This window comes from Labrus mixtus, chromosome 9 (genome assembly GCF_963584025.1).
Source record: "Labrus mixtus chromosome 9, fLabMix1.1, whole genome shotgun sequence".
NCBI classification, from domain to species: Eukaryota; Metazoa; Chordata; class Actinopteri; order Labriformes; family Labridae; genus Labrus; species Labrus mixtus.
The window spans coordinates 13,093,396-13,113,053 of NC_083620.1; the positions used below are offsets into that span (position 1 = coordinate 13,093,396).

The window sequence follows — 19,658 nt, forward strand, 5'->3', positions numbered from 1 at the left end:
TCAGATTTCCACAACTTCATTTTTCCTACACATATTTAATATTCTGAATATTTGCAAAATAATTATTGCTAGGAATGAAATGTCATTGCAATCTCAAGGCCTAATGTGTGGTCATTTTAATTTAGGAAATTTAGTCACTAGATACCTGGAATTATCTTTTTCATTTTATATTTATTTCCATTTTTAATGTTTAAGAAAGGTCCAAGGGAAGGCCATAGTTCAGAGCCTTGCCTATCAATTGCTCTACATAGGCCTAAAATGATACATTGGTACATGTGTTTTTCAATAGTGTCAATGCAAATAACATATTTAGTCTCGCTAAGGTGCTCTGACCCCATCGTTTGCAATACTCTGCAGCCCATGTAGCACAGCAGATGATGGTCAATGCTAAAACTTGTTGACAATGCTACATATTCATTTTTAGACTTATTTTTTCAAGAAAGCAAAGCCTTGTGATTGACTTTCATTGGTCATATTCTGGAAAAACACAGATGAATAAAAACTATTTTCATTCCAGCTACTATATTAAGTATATCTGGTGCTTCATCACAGATCAGTGAATGTTTACTCTATTTCAAACATCCTGTATCTGCTAGTCTCTTGTAGTTTGTTGGGCCTGTGTTGTTTTTAAAGTTTGGTCCTCTTATATATCACGAGGTAAATACTTGAAATCCCTTAAAACATGATTCATCACAGTACAAACAACACAGTTGAATCTGCACCTCTACAAAATAGTCAGAACAAAACTTCATATTTTGCTGGGTGTGGTTTCTCCAAAGATTAAAGCTGCACTTAAATCACACAATCCACAAAAAATACAATGTGCTGAGGAGTAAAACCATTTCATGTGGAATAGATTTGGACTGGGTCTTACCATTCACACGTAGCTTTAATAATGGTCAAATTGTGGCCTTCTTTTCAAAGATATTAAAAAAAGAGCCCATCCCTTCACTTTTTTATTCTACATTTAATATGATGAAAACAAGGCCCTGTACAATCCACCTTTGCAGTGAGTACAATAATTATTTTACAATTTGTACACATTAGAACATGGTGCTGGACTGGTTCCACCCGTTCAAAATGCAGTCGAGAATGGAAAAAAAAGTCCTCTGTAACCTGCACCACAAGAGAACCTTCCATTCAAAGAGAGGAAATACATTTTTTGGCCTTTCATACAGCAGGCCTGAAGTGAAAAATGTGTCACGAAAGACCAAACACTGTTTATGGAGCTTTTGTGTGTCATATTCCTCTGATCCATCTGCTGGACAAAAGCATGCTGTGAAGCTACAGCTCTTCAGCTCTCTAAGCACAAGTACAGACCTGGCTAAAATATTGAAAATGACATTAAATATTTTGGCTATGTGAGGTGCACTTAGTTTTTTTAATCAGATATTAAAACAACCTCAACAAAAACCGACAGAACTGCAACACAAGTTAAGCACTCCATGATTGCTCAAGTACTCAAAATGGACCTTTACAGTTGTTGTAAACCAGGTCTGTACCAGTTCAGACTTCCACCTCTGCTTTCAATTTAAAATCCTCTGGGAGGAAAAGGCCAAGAGTGTCTGTCATCCTGTACAGCTATCAATGTGCCACAAAAAAAAGAAAGACAAAAAGAAAACAAAAAAAGAACACATTGACACAAACATTTAAAACGGGAGTGATTTCAAATATTTTCCTGGTCTCCATGTAGCCGCATGTTCTCTTTGACATGTTCACTCTCGTTCTCGACATCATGTCGTTAATTGTCACAACAGGTTGTCCAAATCTCTCCAAAGGCCACAAGAAACATGATTTAAAAAAAAAAAAACTAGATCCCCTCCATTCTTTTTTTTCAGCTGAAGTAATCTTATATTGCTAGAAAACTTCCCCAACTTCACCAAGGTTTTTTTTAAAACACATTTTCATGGAAGATAAAGTTAAGCTTCCCAGTGTTTCCCAGAATGAATGCTGAAAGCACTTCCAAGTTCTTTCAAACGCATAGCAGTCCACAAAAAAACAAGGCTCTCAGTTGCTTTCAACTCCAAGTTAGTTTTCATTGAATTGACTTGCTTTATGCTACATAAGTGTACACTTTCCGGTCCTCTGGTGTTCGTGCCAAATATTCCCGCTCAATGAGTCCTTCAATGCGCTTCTTGATTACTACGGGACTAGGGAGAAATCGTGCTCGCAACTGCTGCGTTACCTGCAGAAACACAAACACAGAAACAAGGTCATACTTTTCATCATGTTTTAATTATAATTACACAAATTCTGTTGCCATGAACCGTTGTTTTTCATCTTTTGCTCTCTCTTGTCTTTTTTTTTTTTTTTGGGGGTGGCTCACTAAATTGAATAATAAACTACTGGAATTGTGGATAAAATGTAACCATTTCAGCTGACTGACCTCTGCTATTAGGACATTGTGCTGCATCTTCTTTCTGGATTTCATGATTCGAACAATGGCAGCTTCGATCTCATGCTTTCTGTCGTCGTCCACTTTCTGTCGTGTCTCCTTCCTCTCTGGGTCTGACTCGCCCTGTTTGGCAGCCACTAGGTAATGCAAAGGGAAAAAAAACACAAGACAAGCAGAATAATTAAATCACTACTTAATACTGACTGTGATGACTTAAGAGGAACAAGACATACACTACCAGTCAGAAGTTTGGACACACCTGACTGAAATGCATGTTATTTTCTCAGATACATTTTGATCTAAAGGCTTATGCTTAAATGTTTGACATGTGACATATAAATATAAATAGTGAAGTTCATGCCTACGTATGTATGCATTTCTTTCCTAAACTAAAGTGAAATTAAATGTTTTATTTGTATTGTTTTCATAGCTACTGTTATTCTAAACTGTGGAAACTAGTCAAAATAATGAAACCTAAACTATATTATAATAAGATAGTATACTGTGTAATTTATAATACTCTTTCTGTTGTGTGTCTAAACTTTTGACTGGTGGTGTATATATTCTTTATATGTTCAGATACTGAGATGACAATATAACATGATATCAGAAAACAAGAACAAGTTCTTTATCATCAAAAAGACTCTGCTCTGCATGTGCAAAAAAAATCTACAATTTTTTGTTTTTTTACAAAAATATAATTTAACCTCGATGATTTCCTGTACCTGTCTGGATTTTGACACGATGTAGTTTAGAGGTAAACTGGTCATTAACTGTAAACACGTGGCCATTCTCAATCTCCTTGGACTTGGGCTCCTTAGTGAGAACTCTCTGAGTAGGTTTCCCACAGGCCAGAGACTGCAGTGCACGCACCAGCTCCCTCTCTGGGATGTCTGTCTCCTGCTGGATCTCCTACAGGATGGAGGGATTCAGTTTGACACACCAAGCAGAACCATAACAGAGAAAACAGCTTTTCCTGCTGATATTGCAGGTGTTGTTTGAGTTTCTGTGTTACAAAAGGAACATTTTATTAGCCATTTAATACTTTACCTCAAAGAAGGACTTTTCTCTGTTGTTAAAAAGCATGAGGATGGTCATCTGAAAAGTGGAGACCTGCAGGATGTGTTTCCTGGTGTTGGATCCGGTAACCTGAGCTCCTCCTACCACGACCTCTGAGCCATCCTCCTGTTTGCATGTTGAGATGAAATACTAGAATCTTAAAATATGCATCAGAATCCTCTTCCTCAAAAAATACCTTTTCCCTTTGAAAGGCATTATAAGAAAACATTTTGTTGCTCCGATGATGCTAATCTTCTTCAGGTAAATGATCACAACAAGAAAAAAAAAATACATGACCATCTTCAAATTACCTCTTGGTTTAACGCTATCAGTAAAAACATGTTTTACATTTACCAAATCATTATCCACAGTGTGCATTATTTTTTGGTATTTACTACACTGTGTTACTACATGTTACAAAGTCTTTTAGCCTCACCTTGAAGAGTAGCATTTAGTAGAAGTATTATCCATAGCACATTCAAAAGACTTTAATGGGATTTTTTGTGATTGAAAAATCTTTTTAAAACATTTAACAATAACTATAAAAACTGTTCTTTCGCATAATGATGGCAAAAAGTATTTCAACATTTGCTGATATTGAATTTCAAGGCTGCTTATACCTTTTTGATCGTGCCGTAGAAAGTGGCGTTTAGATCTGCAGAGCCCATGTGGTGCTGCAGTGTGAGTTGTCTGCCGCTGTGCTTCCCAAGATAAAACCTGCAAGTAGAGAGGAGTTACTCTGGGTTGAAATCTACAGAGCACACCACCAGCAATCCAACTTATGTGATAGTTACTACCTGCAACAGGCCTTAGAAATAGAACTTTCCGCTTAAAGTATCACTCATGTTTTAAAAAAAATATTCAGACACGTTTATATCCAGAATGGGTCAGGAGGTAGAACAGATTGTTACTATGGTGGTCGGTCTCTAACTGTACCATAAATATAACATGGCTTAAAGACTCTTCCTATTGTATCACTTTTGGAGCAACTCTGTACAAATGTTGTCACAAAACCATTTTTCTTTTAACAAAAAAGAAATTAACTTCCATTTTTTTAGAAAAGTGTCAGACGGACTAACCTTCTAAAGATCTCGAATGCATGACGCGGCGAAGGGGGGATGTTGCACTTGGGTGTTGCTGATTGTGTTGGCCAGTATCCCGTGGTCAGGACTCTCACAGTGAGATCGACTCCTCCAAGTGACACCTGAGGTAAGAAAAAACAAGACACTTAATGTCTGATTACGTGCATTGCTGCTGCATACTGATTTTTTACTGGCATGACTACAAGGCAGAAGAAGAGTAAAAACCTGAGCTTATTTAAACAGAAAATAACAACAGAGTGTTGACACAGACTGTGTTGTATGTGTTGTTCAACAAGGCTTTTTTTTTTATTTTTAATTTTTTATTTTTAGCTCTAATCAAATAAAATAATATTCATGACTAACAACTTGGATTCAATGTTTTCATTTTCTAAACTAATTTGTTATCTGCTAAACACAAATCACACGTGCTTCAGCAAATTTTAATGACAGATACAGTCAGGGGCTTTGGTGACAAAAAGCTGCATGACAAGGCAGAAAATGGCAACATGTATTCATGAGATATGGATAGTTAGGCTCATAATTGTTGTTATGCAACAAAGCAGAGCAGCAGTGCTCAGGCAGTCAAGAAACCATGTTTTGATTACAGATAGCGTGTGATCTCATTATTTTTGATAGAATGAGTTGTGGCGCGTGGCATTTCCTCACCCCTGTGGTCTGTAGATGTTGTCTAAACTCATCCATGGTTGTGTTGGAGATGCTCATATCCCGGAACATGCCCTCCAGCTTAGAGGTGAACTGACAGCCGCACTCCGTCTGTGTAATGAAAACCAGAACGAGGATCAAATTTAGCTTATCAAAATCTATTTAGAAGAAAATCTGAACTCATATGGTGGTCGACTAATCTGTCAATTTGTAAGTGTCATATGGAAACGGCCTCCTTCATGTAAACTTCCTTTGTACCACATATCCTTCCAACAAGCATTGATTCTCTTGAACAAGATGATGGTTAAAAGGTCAATAATATGCAGTTATAAAAACGTAGTAGACTGCATAAAATCTTTGAGCTCAACGCCTAGATTACATCAAGGTTTTTCATTCACAAAGCATCACGCAAAGCAATCCTTATTACTTTAATGAAGTTGTTTAAATCACACTCCCGCTCACCTTGAGCTTTGAGATCATGTTTTTCTCAGAGTCATCTGAGACGCTCTTGTTGGTGAGCAGCCTGCGAGCAAGGTGCTGCTTGTAGTACCTCTCAAACACATCTTTCTCCTGCATGAAGCGGAACAGAACCATGGCCTTGTCTAGTATAGACTCCACTTCCTGTTCCGTTAACTGGTAAAAAAAAAAAAACAACAACATCATCATGAGCATTAAAGTGGAGTCATAATCTGAAAAATAAACCGAAGACTTGCATATGACTTTGACACACAGGCTTCAAATGATCAAATGACTATTTCCAACTTTGTGAAGGACAAGCAACAGAGGGCACTGCTTGTTTGTTTATGTCTCACCCCTTTGACTCCTTTCTTCAGTTTGTCATCAATGAAGAGTGAGAGATACTCCGGTGAGCGAGAGTTAAGGTTAAGGAAGTACTCAAAGTCTCCTGCAATAGTTTGCTTGAAGAGCCGGTCGTTATTGAAGGACTCCTGGAGGAAGCGGTCGAAACGTGACTTGAGGTCCAGCAAACCCTGCAGGGAGGAGAGGAGGCAAGAGGAGAGGGATGATAAAGGATAACACAGCAGCAGCTTAATACAGTGAGTACAGCTTCTACAGTAGTTGCAGCAGAGGAGAACTAATCTCAACAGTTTAGATATCCTTCTGTTGGGCTGTTTGTTGGTTAAAGAAGAGCCACAACATGAGTTTGGGAGTAGAAGTGCAAAGCATAGAAACTTATTTTACACAGCTGCTTTGAAAGTACCGACAGATGAACTTAAAACGACTCTTTGAAAAGGGGGCTTGAATGACGTTGTGTTATTTGGTCAGCAAGGCCACAGGGGTCAGAGCAGTTATTCTCTTGAGATGTTGTGGGAGCATATTGTTGTAAAAGCTCTGCACGCTATAGTGTGCTAAAGCATCCTGTGCCAGTAGTAATGACCGTTTAATCTCTCAGGGTAGATGTTAGGACTGTGCTTCTTCTATCTCATTCACCCAAATATATGTGGTCATATGGTTATAGTTTGCATCAAGAGAACATGTCAACAATAAGGACAGCCAACTCTCGAAGCAGCAGGTTAATTGAAAACTGCAGATACACATTAATGAGCAATAACATGACTCCTCTTACCTGGATGTAGTCAACAGGATTCTTTCCCTCCCCCTCCTCTGACACAAGGGCCTTGCCTTGCTCTCGAAGGTACGAGCTCATGCACTCACACATGGTCTTCAGCCCATTGGGAACTCTGCTGAACAGCTTGTACATGCACGCCAAATCTGTGATGGATAGCCACAAACAGACACATTATTATATAATATGAAAACTGAAAAAAGGTCTGAGCAGCTGAGATCTGCAGTAGAGGAAGGTTGATTTGTGCAGAGTGAATAAAAACTGGTGGAGTGTGCTGGTGAAGACATTTTTAAGGGGCATGCATCTTGACTAAAGCTACAACACTGCAGTCCCGGTATCATCTTTCACCTACTATAACATTCCTGCAATCTTTTTGTTTGTTTCATCAGGAAAGGATGATCACATTACTGACGCAGTAAGTTATCAATCTCTTGCAATTCACATTAACACGGTTTATAAAAGTGATAAAAGGGATTTCTGCTCCGCCCTCTGTGGGATTGATGCAAAAACTTGAGCAGGTTCTTGCACATGGCTGCAGCAGTCTTACCGTCCGTCTTGCCATTTTTGAGCATGTGCACCAGGCCAGAGTTTTCCATCTCTACGATCGTCTTCATGTGTTTGGAGATGAGCTCACGTTCCACCACCTTAACAATTGGCTCCTCTGTAGATTTGTCTAAACAGTGCATCACCCGCTCAATCTCCTCGTTGATTCTGGCCTCCACCTTCTTTATGTACACACTGGCACTGTTCTCTGCAAGGAACTTTTGGCTCTCCATCTTTAAGAAAATAAGGAACACTTAAAAGCTGAAAATGAAAAGAAGCGCTCCTGAAATTCCTTTTCTATGTATCCAAAATCATCTCTATTTATACTGAATGTAAACTACATCCACCCCAGAATGGGAAGATGTAGCCCAGGTGACAATGAAAAGGGATCCAAGTAAATGATAAACAATAAACAGTTAGGGGAATGACTTCTTACAAACCTGGAAAAATTCTGCAGACATTTCTAAGAAAGGCGCCTCAAAGTCTTCTTCGTAAACCGATCTCCCTTCAAGGCCAAGGATCATTAACATTTGGCAAGCATTTCTAATGGCCCCCCTGGAGAAGCGGAGCAAATGGAAAGGCATAATCAGTAAAAAAACGAAAAAACCCCACTCTAGACATAAAAAAAAGAAACCTTAATATTCATTTCACACATGCTAACTCTTGATTATTTGTACATAACACAAACTCAAAAACTAAAACAAATCACAGAGCAGGAGGCTGAAAGATATCCAAGTGTCAGTGTCTAATTCAATAATTATCGAAGCAGAATTGATTGTTTCAGATGTACTCGACAGATCTTTTCTTATTCAGGCCAAAACACTGCATCCTGTCCACCTTCAATGATAGATGATGATGATGATGATATGTTTTCCTTCATTTTAACATTACAAGTAGCATCAAAGCCTTTGCAGATTAATGAGCCAATAAAGTCAAATTAAGCCGTCAACATTGAATGGCAATTAATCAAACCGCCATGCACTCATTCAATCATAGCTGTGAGTTTTTGTGTACCTGTCCACCACCTCTCCCTTCCTCTCTCGTGCGATCATGTCCAGGAGGGTCTGCCGGAGGTGGTCTCTGATGCAGCCGTAACGAACCACCTGATCCCTAAAGATGATAAGACCCAGGTTGTAGACGTTCTCTACGTTGTTCTGCTGTACATATACCCGGTCCTGTGACACACACACACAAAGATCAATGAATACATGTACAACATTGGATTAATGAAGTGAAGGGTAGATATGTTTCAGTGCCATCCTTTAATAGATATAAATCGGTTCCTTTCAGCTCTTCATGTGCTTTCTGATCGTGTGCTAAGTTTAATGTCAGTACTACTTCTTCACCCAGCCTTCAGCTGTCATTTATCTTGCATGTGTTGACATTAAAGTGGATATAGCGATAAGATCAGTTGTTAACCAGAGACATTTTTGTAACAGACTTGATCTAATATTTCCCACTGCAGAGTGCCAACACAGGCAACAGGGTTGACTGCCTCTCTACACACATTTTCTTGCTGTGTAGAACTTTTAATATTCCCTGAAAATAAAGCAGTCGTCATCAGCAGTAATGGTGTTCCAGTTGCTGAAGGTCTTATTTGAAAGGTAATGTGTGTTTAGGACTCATTTCAATCAATCAATCAACTCATCTTTATTTGTATAGCACCCGTTCATAACAAATGTTATCTCCAGACACTTTACAAAAAGAGCAGGTCTGAACTGTACTCTTTGTTATATTACAATTTTTAACTGTTGAAGCTCAGCCATTAGCTGCTTCTTACTCCTTTAAAAATATGTGTGCAGCTGAAACATTGCCACTGTGACAGATGACATCCTTTCTGTGTTCACATGAATAAGAAGGGCACGAAGTTGGTCCAAAAAAATGACCTGTGTTTTCATTTTTTTTTATTTCTGCTGTGGTCTCCTCACTGCTGCGTGCCTCTGTTCAGCTGTGTAGTAAACATGCATTTGATGAGGCTCCATGTTATTGCTCAGCTACTCACCATGTACATCAGTATGTCTCTGATCATCACCATCGCTGTTTGATGGTCATTCCAGGCCTGATTTAAGGTTTGGAGGAAGTTATTGTTTAGGGAGTTGAGGACATCTTCTCGTACCTTTGGAGCAGACAGAGACACGTGCATGAGACACCAAGCTTTGTATGTTAATGACCAAGGACAAAGAAATGAAGACATAGTTAATCAAGCATTCTCTTATTGTGATCCTGTGTTGCTACTTCTTTAATACCTGTTTTCTATCAGTCAGGCTACCTGTTTTCTATCAGTCAGGCATAAAACACCTTAGTTAAAATTCACACTGCAGGATGACTCAGCACTATAAATGTCTCTGTGGAGTTAGATTCATGAGGACACATCAACCCCCACTTTTATCTACTTCTGCACAGACAAGATGGATTATCTTTCTGCCTCTTCTCATACACATGATCAACCATCTAGACTAGATTTAAAGAGGGAGGGAAAGTCCAAAAAAGCATAATCAGTGATCCATATATCACTCATTATGAAAGTTTATAAATACAATATAAAAGTAAATGTGAGTTTACTACTGTCCGTGGGTGCTGTTAAGATGAAGCTACTCATTTGTGAATCTGTTCGGACTATTTCTCATGCTTATTAATCAAAACATAGTCTCACAAATAGTGGAGCTAGAAGTTATGGTCACTGTCATTCGTTTTGGAGTTACAGGGAAAATGGTAGAAAAGTATAAATAACCATACAAGCCAGACGTTTTGTAGAAATGTAATACTGAGCTTGGCCATGGCTGAATTGACATACATGAAGCCAGGTGGAGTTTAAATCTGTTATTCAGCTCTCATCTAAATAACATTTGATCAAACTCATTTTTGTTTGCTCCTAAATGAGTCTGCATTCCTGGCTGCTTGGACGGTGTTGCTAGAAATTGAGATGAGTGTGGAATCTTAAACAGTGTCACTGTACAAAAACATGTCACATCTCCAAATTCTTCCTTTGATAAATATTTTAGATGGCGATAGTCAGCAGTGAAGAAAATGGCCAACAATAATTTTAATCAAACAGATAAGTTTACAGATAAGTAACAGAAAAAACCCGTTCAGGTGTCACAGCCCTCTGTTGCTTGGTGACAATTCTTTAAAGCTGATTTCGATAATCGATAATGTGAAGTCAATGAATACGTACAACCCTCCTGGCTGCTAATCAACAGCAGACTGCAGAGATATTACTCATTGGGTATGTGTGTACTTTAGGCTTCATAGTAGCGTTCACTTTTAGTTCAAAGGCCAAACTTGATTAAGGTAGTAAAGGCAATGGTCTTCATGAGAACATTGTGACACTCAAAAACACAACATTTCATTTTTTAAAGGGCCGCTAGGTAGCTCATTGTCTTGAACAAAATAACAATTCAAAGAGCCTGTCCTCAAACATTTCTTCCTAGCCAGTCAGAGTAATAGAGAATCAGTAAAAAGGAGATCTGGATGATGCTTAAAGAAAATGTTAAAAAATCTCTCATCGTTCAAGACTTAAGTAACATCCTCTGAGATTGTGTTTGCCCTAACTTCTAACGTCATGCAACAACACCTCTACAAGACTGCCCATTACGTCTATGGCTTAATATCAGACAAATAAATAAGATAAGATAAATTAAATAAAGTTTATATACACACAAGTCAAGCATTCATGCGTTTACTTCAAGCCTGGATGAAAAAGCAGTCAGATTGTATCTGAAATAAAAGTACTGGGGACACCAACAACTGTGAACATAACACCAGCTGAAGAGGTGTGCCTTTCTGTGCAATATCATTTACTTTGATAGAGAAAAGAAGCGCTTTTGCTTGCTGAGGACACATCTATGTGTTCAGGTTTATAATCCTTCTCTTTATGTGAAGGCACCACATGAGAGGCAGTTTAAGGATTTACATATGTGGTCACTACACGGATAAATACCTACTAATGAAAGGTGGGTAACCCCAACCAAATTCAAAATGTGCCTCATGTCTTTATATGCCTGTGACCTGTGTTAGTCTTACTTTGTTGATGAGGTGTTCAGTGACGACTTCCCGCAGGCCTGTGTACAGCTTCTCTCCGTGTTTGTGGAGCACCATTGTGTAGGCATTCCTGTACAATTCCTCAAAGCTCAGGCCGCTGTTGTTCTTCCTCTGAATCTCCTGGATGGCATTCTTCAAAAGGTCCCAGATATTGTTGACATACTTTTCATCCATCGTCATCTGAAAAAAAGGGAGCCCTTCATATATTAAGTAAGATGATTATTTTGACCAACATTCATGAGTAAGGGTCTTTTCCTACATTGAAGCCCGTTGGTGTGAGATAGACAACTATCTATTTAGCTTTGTCCTCTGATTCTGGGCAAGTGGTGATGCTGAGAATAAATGTCCGCCTTGGTCTGCATTAAACATGACAGGTTTTGTAAAGGTCTCAAATGTATCATAATCCTGAAAATATCATTTTAAACTGTTTACCTCATTGAGAATAAGCCAGCAAAGGGACACTGTATTATTCCAGAAACGATAGCATTCAAAAACCGCACACACTCTGTCATCAGACAAACTCCCACAGCTTTGATGCGTGATCACAGATCTTATTCAACAACAAAATCTGCAGACTACTTTTTAAAATATTTTTTATTTGTTGATCGTTTTCAGAATGTGGACAAATATAAAGTAAATTTCCTCATGCCTACCCCACGTCAATCTCCGCTATACGTATGCCTGAACATGTTAGAGTGGTTTGTGTTCAACGATTGAATATTTCAGCTAAGCATTACAAAAAAATCAGTCTGCCTCACATCCAAAGGTCATACGTGAACAGCTCAGTTTAAATCCATGAACATGACATATTTACAAAACAATTAACCCTTAAATAACTACACAAGTAATTATTACTTGTGAAGTATTCACATAGTATTCATACGTTCTGTAGTAAGGTCAGGGTTATTTTGATTTGAAAGGAGTCTTCTTGTTTAATGTCTCTAAGCTTACTTGTAAAATATTCCTTAACACTCATTTTACCCAATAAAGAATTGGGAGAGTAGTTTGGCAGGTCAGTTTTCTGACAAATTCTACTGAAGTGTGATTGAAAAAGGTATGGAACCTCCAATCAGCAAAATCTTTAATAGAGTGTCTATGTCTTAACCTCATGCATTTCTATATGTGGCAAAGATCAACACTAACAAAAACTGTCAAGTCTTTATTACTTATCTTCACCCTACTTCCTACTGCAACTAGGGAAGCTTAAGTGAACAGCAACAATATGTAGGAATGTGGTTTGGTACGCTTTGGCAGTCTCTGCTACTGCACCGCCATCAAACACACAGGTTTTAATGCCTCCCCTCATCTGCAACGTGCATTTGTTGACAAACAGAGGGTGCGAAGCGGGCAAATACGGTAAGTTTAGAGAAGCCATAGAAACAGGTCGACTGCAAAAAATATGACATCCCCTTGTTTGCACTCTGTTTGCATGTGGAGTATGTGTATTCAACGGTTACCATAAAGTCTCTAAGCCGTGGCTAGATGGCTGTGTTGGAGAGGGTAATTTATGACATGTGAGTTGATATAGGTTTGAAAGGTTCCAAACTGTTAAAGCTAACTTGAAGATCGACAAGAGAAAAGACAACTTTCAAGCGTGAGATTTGTTGCATTGCCTTTAGCCGTAGGACAGCTCATAATACATACTTGCTGAGCAGTAGTGTAACCAGTCTGCAACCATCTAACAGCCTGCTAGACAGCTCAGGGTCAAAATGGCTGCATACTGTTTCTTGAAGCTTTCTCCAACATGTAAAACCTGTGCAATATTTACTCCAGTGCGGCTTCTTGACGGACACTGCTGAGGTGCCCTTGAGCAAGGAACTGTAAACTGAACTGAAACGCTCTTTCATGTGCAGCTTCCTCACTCTGACATCTCTCCAATGGTGCATGTCCATATAGGTTCCTATTTGTGTATGTGTGTGCATTTCATCCAATGTGTGTGTAGTCGCATGTGTCAATAACACAGTGTAGTAATTTCCCTTTGTGGGATTAACAAAGGAACAAAGGAGGCAGGATCTTCTTCTACTTTCAGGTGGATATGTCACAAAAATCTCAAATGTGTTGGCAGGTTTTTACAAGTTTACAAACTACAATAAAAAGTAAGTGGAAAACATTTAGTAATTTGCTGCAGTTCTTCATTATATTACAATTACATTATGAAACTTTAGCAATTCACGCTCAACATTTTTGTGGACTCAGAACTGAATCAAGGGCACCACAAGTGAGGAGGAACAGTGTGTGCTGCTCCTTAGCAGACAAGCCCAAACACATGTCAAGATGCTGCTCTATCAGCAAGCCACTGTCAGGACTGGGCCACATTCAACAGGCTCACATATGCAAGAATGTCCTCTCTCTTGTATCAAAAATAAGCTGTGGCCACTGACACTAGAAACTGATTCAAAAGGAGTAAGATGTTTCTTGATGATGTACAGTAAACCCACTCAGGCTGAAATAATGAGGTCAGTTTATACAAATGAGGTCTTCTGATGGCTTCAACACAAAATGGGATGTCAGGTGGATAGAAGAAGGTCCCTAAAGCACAGAAACAGAGCTTCATTCTCTGATTGATTAGACATTAGTCTAAAAAAAAACCACAAACGCAAGGTGAGCTAGTTTGTTGTATTGTTAGCAGTAGCATCTTTCTACAGCTGTAGTAACGCTGCTGCTTCATCTTGTTTCACAGCTGGACGTTTAGCTGTTATTTCAGGAAGACAAACACCAGAACTGTTTAGAGCTCGGACATAAACACGTCATGAATTTCATATAGAAACCCGAAAAGCAACGAAAACAACAAGTGTCAAAGGGCCAGTGCTAACGTTAGCATCCAGTCAGGTAGCTAACGTTTGGGGGAGTTTTTATGTAGTTTAACAATCAAAACAAGTGAATGACGAGCCTTCACGTTGATCATTGTTACTGAGGAGACACTTAGACAACTGAGTCAGAGAGAGATTCAATGAACATTAATCGGCTGGACTGTGTTTACGTAAAGGGAAGTCCTGTCTGCTCAGCTGGTTAGCCTGTTAGCATGTTAGCACACAGCTCAGACCACGGAGGTCGAGTCTCCGCCTCCCCGCGGACGGAGCACCTACTTCGGTATGCACTTACAGGAAAGGCCCGTATCCTCATTTTGGTGTCCTTCTTGGTGCCGCCTTTGCTGAGATTGGACATGGTTGCCTCGTCCGTGGGCTCTGTATTCACATGAAAGTATGCGCCACGGGAGGGACGGGATGACTACCGGTTTGAGGAGCAGCCAACGAGCTTTCACTCGACCTCGTAGCTCCGCGTCCCGGCACCGCAAGTTTATTGTTGACAGCCAAACGCCAGACCCGAGAGTTGTTCATACAGCAATGGCGGACTACCTGCAGTTCTCATTGCGCAGAGCTCACGCACTCCAAATCACGCGAGACAAGACTTACACGGACCAACTTTGCCTGTTCATCTCCAGTCTAAAGTTGATATGTTACAGACAGTTCAGTAGGGCTATTGATATTATAAAAGTTTTTAATTAATAAGTATCATTATTTGGAGTATTTTACACTTTTTGGGGACATATTCAGTTACCCAACAATAAAAAGTATGCCAGTGTGGAAACTTAATCGTATCACTCAATTACCTGTACTTCAGTTTGATGTAGGTTACCTAATCCTCATATAGTGGATTGTAAACGTTAATTTTATTTTCCTTAATTCATGGCCTTTATTCACAGGCAATACTTTAAATGCACAATTTTAGTTCAAGTTAGTTAGTTTCAAACTGTATTGTGGGCTCATGTTTTTTTTGTATGGGTGGGCTATGTATGTATATACGTGTTGTGTTGTGTGTTTGTTTGTATGCTGGCTGCTGGAACACCTACATTTCCCTGCTGGGATGAATAAAGTATATCTTATCTTATCTTATATTCTCCCATGTCTCCCATGTTCCATGTTCTCCCAAGAATATACTTATATTTATAGCATTTATTTATATTTATAGCATCCCATTAATCCAACCATATATACCCAATAATTCACTTTTTTTTAAATTTATTTTTTTAGTCTACATCTGTAAATATTGTAATTACTGTACATAGCACAGATTCTTGCACTTTCTGCTTATTGCACTTCTGGTGAGATGCCAAACCTCATTTCGTTACTCTATACTTGTATATGTGTAATGACAATAAAGTTGAATCTCATCTCATCTCATCTCATCTCATGTTAGACCCACAATAATTTAGGGGTAATCTTACTGTCTGGAAAACATACTATCAATTGAATTAAATTACCATACTATTTCCAACCATAAGGTTTGTTACATTTCCAGCAGGGTAAATTATTTATATGCCGATCTTCAGCATCATTAGAATTAAGGCATATCTCCAAATACATTTCTTTGGTTTGGTTAATTCTAAATTAGTAGGCCGGCTTCTGGCAAAATGTAATTAAGGCATGTCCTCAATTGAGTCTTGAAAGAAATAATATCTTCAGATACCTAATAACAGATATGATCATTTTACTCTACCTACAAGGAGAATGGAGAGATTTTGTATACTGTGGGGGGTGGGAGGTGGATAATTGTAATAGATATTTGCCCCTATGGGTGTTCATCTAGCCACTTTCATACAGCCGGCAATGTCACCTTAACTACAAAAGTCTATATGGTGTTTGTGTGCATTTTTAGAGAAATCAAAGAAGCAGCCTTTCATAGATTTATTCCAAGAAGGGGAAAAAATCATCCATTTCTTTTCATGTCAAAAAAGTCCTTACTCATTACATCTGAAAAAGAACAAGACCACCAGCACTCAGAACTCAACAAAACAAATAATAAACAGATGATGTATTCCTCATGAATAGAATTCAAATTAATTTGGGTTCTTAATTGTGGTACAATATCATATGTATATCCAAAATACACAGATAGTTTTCTTCAATCTGTCTAGACATTTCTGCTTGAGGTTGTTCAAAAATGGCATGAAAAAAAGTAGAGAACAGGATGCCACCACTTTAAATACATTACATGATTGAAATACTTCCCATTATAATAATGACAGACAGTCAAGTAACATTTTCTTTTTAACCTTGATATTTACAGCAATTGTATTTTTGCCACTTTTAACAATTATGTCACAGGTGATCATTACAATGATATTACATCACAGAGTACTGTTGCTCTGTGATGATGGGAAATATAGATAGGGTTCACACTTCCTGAATGAGCCACAATTTCAGACCCTGTCATAATGAACCAGAGAAGTTTCCTGTGAACACAGCCCTCAACTTCACTCACTAAAGAGAACAAAAAAATAATTGAAAGAAGGTTTTTTTTACTTTGCAGCTTGGCCAGGAAGTAGACTATATTTGCTTGGCACAATTCGCCCTGACTCTCCAAAACAAACATAAAGAGACAGAAAAACACTCAGTATAGAAAACCGTCTTGACTCTCAAGAGCAGTTTAGGATTAAAATCGCCACAGATTGTTGACCCTCCCCCATGGAAACGTCCCCATAGCCTTTGGAGACTCAGACCTAAAATAATAATTTAACAAAGAGGCATAGGTAGTTACAAAGGAACCACAGAAGCAGACACTTCATATTGCACATGAAAAGGCAGGTATGTATGAAAACAACAGGAATGGGAAAAACCACACGAGAGAAAATGTTTGAGAAAGAGAGAGTGAGTGGCTCTTCTGGCAAACATCTGTAGGCCCTTCATGAAACTAATCATAAAAAATGTCTCCATGAAGTCGACTAAGGCAGACCAAAAATGTTTCATGCTGATGTGCTAATGCATATCCGTATGTATGTATGACACAAACATCAAACCACTTTGCTAACCAAATAAATGTCATTACTGATGAAACCTACTGAGACCCTTAATGTACGTGGAAAAAGTATATAAAACCCCCTAAATGCAATACTGTTGCTTTTCATCTACCTCCTTTGCTTTGATCAGGGCTGTATTAAAGTAATAATAATTAGAAAAATAACCTGGTCGATCTCTTGAGGTTTTCATTTGCATTCTTTTTTTTGGACACCAGTTTTCTTAGGAATTTTTATAACCAAAATTATCCCTAAATCTCACTCTCACTCATCTACACACCTCTCCACCCATCCACTCAATCTCTCTCTCTTTCTCTCTCTCGCCCCCTACACACACGCTACATAATGTACAGTAGTTTTAATCTATACTGTGTTTCTCGAACCCTAACTATGCAGCATGTCCTGTTTTAAAAATATTAAAACATAATATGGCAAATCGTAACAAAACAACCCCATGGCAACAAAAAAAATGTCTGTGAATGTCTTTTATATGAGGCACAGTCTGAGATCTTACATTTTCTGAACATTTCCTTTGGGATGCAGCAAAAGAAAACTATTGATACTTTCAGTAAAGAGTAATTTCTGTGATGGCTACATCTCTAGTTCCTTCTTAAAAACAAATTTTGGGTGCATTGAGAACTGACAAAAAGGTGTTGTGTCTTGCCATACTATCCACCTGATGGTTTTATACATTATTTAAAATTGAAAGAAAAGAAATGACATTACATCTGAGGTCTTCACACAAGTATTTCACAAATATACATCTTCTGAGCATGGTGTTCATTCAGTCAACGCTTTGATACTCAAACTATGTCTATAACAAATATACAACATACATACTAAACAGACTCTTTATTTCAATGTTCATATATTAAAAGCTCTAAGAAAGGCAGCAAAGATGCGCAATAAGGCAGATCCATATGACACACTCAATGACACACTCCATATAATACACTCTACTCTGGCACATTTACACCAACAGATGAGATGGATCTTTAAAGGGTTTCAGTTAATCTCGATCTAAAGTTGTTTATGAGTAAATCTGTAAACAAAAAAAGGAAAAGAATCAAGAATGGTGCACAGGAGTGGGAAGAAACAAGATGAAACAAGTTTGTGTTTCAGGTTATGAGTGGGCTTTTTTTGAAGTGTGGATGCACACTTGATTGTTGGTATGCAGGCAATGTGCAGAGGGGTGTGTGTTCTGAATATTGAATGTATGGAGTGGTGTTATGGCCAGCTGTCATATATAAGTGATTGTCAAATTGTCCCTTATACTGCAAAGAAATGAGGGTTGTTATGTTGCTGTGAAAGTGAATGAATTAAATTTCCCCTGTACAACTACATTTTTTATGAATTAATTAAAATATACCTGTAGGATCTGAATACAAAATATTTTCTGATGGTAGAAAATGTACTGCATTATGTTCTCAGCCAAGAGAAATCAACAATGATGAAGAGGAGGGGGAATAATACATGAGATGTGGATACAGCATGCATTCAAAAGCATCAGATGAGGGAAACTATGGCAGCCACTCATGTGTGAACAATGCTGAGCCATTTAAATCAATAGAACTATTATGAAACATTTTACACAAAGTATAGCACTTTATCTCACTATTACATGTTGTAGTAGTCTTTTTCCATAAGAATTAACTTTTTCTTTCTTTTATGTGTTGTGTCAGTGTGTGTGTGTGTGTGTGTGTGTGTGTGTGTGTGTGTGTGTGTGTGTGTGTGTGTGTGTGTGTGTGTGTGTGTGTGTGTGTGTGTGTGTTATTACAATCAGGATCAGTACTGTATGAGTGAATTTGTGGTAAACTTATTTTTCCAGCATCATTGCTGAAAAATATAAAGTCACCACCTTCTGCTTTCCTGAACTGGAGACACAAGCAACATGTAGCATCTAATCACTGAACCGGCTCTGATGGATCCACTCGTTTCACATCGCTTGTCAAATCCAATTTGTTTGAAACTTTGTCCTGTCCATTCTGCATGGCCTGCCTAGCATCTAAGTGATCGACAGCAGAGAGATCCCTCCCTCTCAGGTCGCTAAAAAGGTTATCTTCATCCCTTATTGGACCACAGAAAACTTCAAGAAACCGATCTACGGCCTTTTGGTGTCACTGAACCCTCCCTCCTTCTTCATCTTCAAGGCAACCATTGAGGCAGTGATCGTCGCTCCCAAAAGCCCCCTGGGACTGCAGCAGCTCATATTCCTGGTCCAGGAAGTCCAGGCTGTTGTTGCTAGGCAACCCACGGATGGTGAACTTATGGGACACTTTGGTCCACTGCTCCCGATTTGCCGCCACTCTCTCATACAGCTCGGTGGCCCCAGGAAACAGTTCAGATAGCAGCCTGAAAGGACAGAGGAGCAGTGATCTTACCTGAGCTAAGATATAAAACATGTTATTGAAATATTTATGAAGGCAGGCTTTCATGTGGTTAACTTGTGTTCAAGATCTTCACTGTCTCAGCCTTAGAACTTATAGTCCGCTATCA

The 19,658-nt window shown here is 38.6% G+C and overlaps 2 protein-coding genes across 3 annotated transcripts in view; both read right to left on the minus strand.

Annotated features, from left to right (window-relative positions):
- Positions 1-943: 943 nt before the first annotated feature.
- cul3b (cullin 3b) lies at positions 944-14,733 on the minus strand. Its single transcript, XM_061046337.1, is given in 17 exon segments — positions 944-2,185; positions 2,387-2,532; positions 3,121-3,307; positions 3,446-3,580; positions 4,075-4,171; positions 4,534-4,658; positions 5,203-5,310; positions 5,662-5,832; positions 6,012-6,188; positions 6,785-6,930; positions 7,332-7,560; positions 7,768-7,882; positions 8,342-8,502; positions 9,330-9,443; positions 11,351-11,548; positions 14,471-14,587; positions 14,590-14,733. Coding segments are annotated over 17 exon segments (2,475 nt in total). The 5' UTR covers positions 14,707-14,733; the 3' UTR covers positions 944-2,053.
- Positions 14,734-16,039: 1,306 nt separating this feature from the next.
- LOC132980289 (cGMP-dependent 3',5'-cyclic phosphodiesterase) overlaps positions 16,040-19,658 on the minus strand; it is a 145,380-nt gene continuing 141,761 nt past the window's right edge. For both annotated transcript variants that reach the window (XM_061046338.1, XM_061046339.1), the window contains exon 31: positions 16,040-19,514. In XM_061046338.1, the coding sequence (XP_060902321.1) occupies positions 19,280-19,514 (235 nt within the window). In that variant the 3' untranslated portion in view covers positions 16,040-19,279. The remainder of the gene's footprint in view (positions 19,515-19,658) is intronic.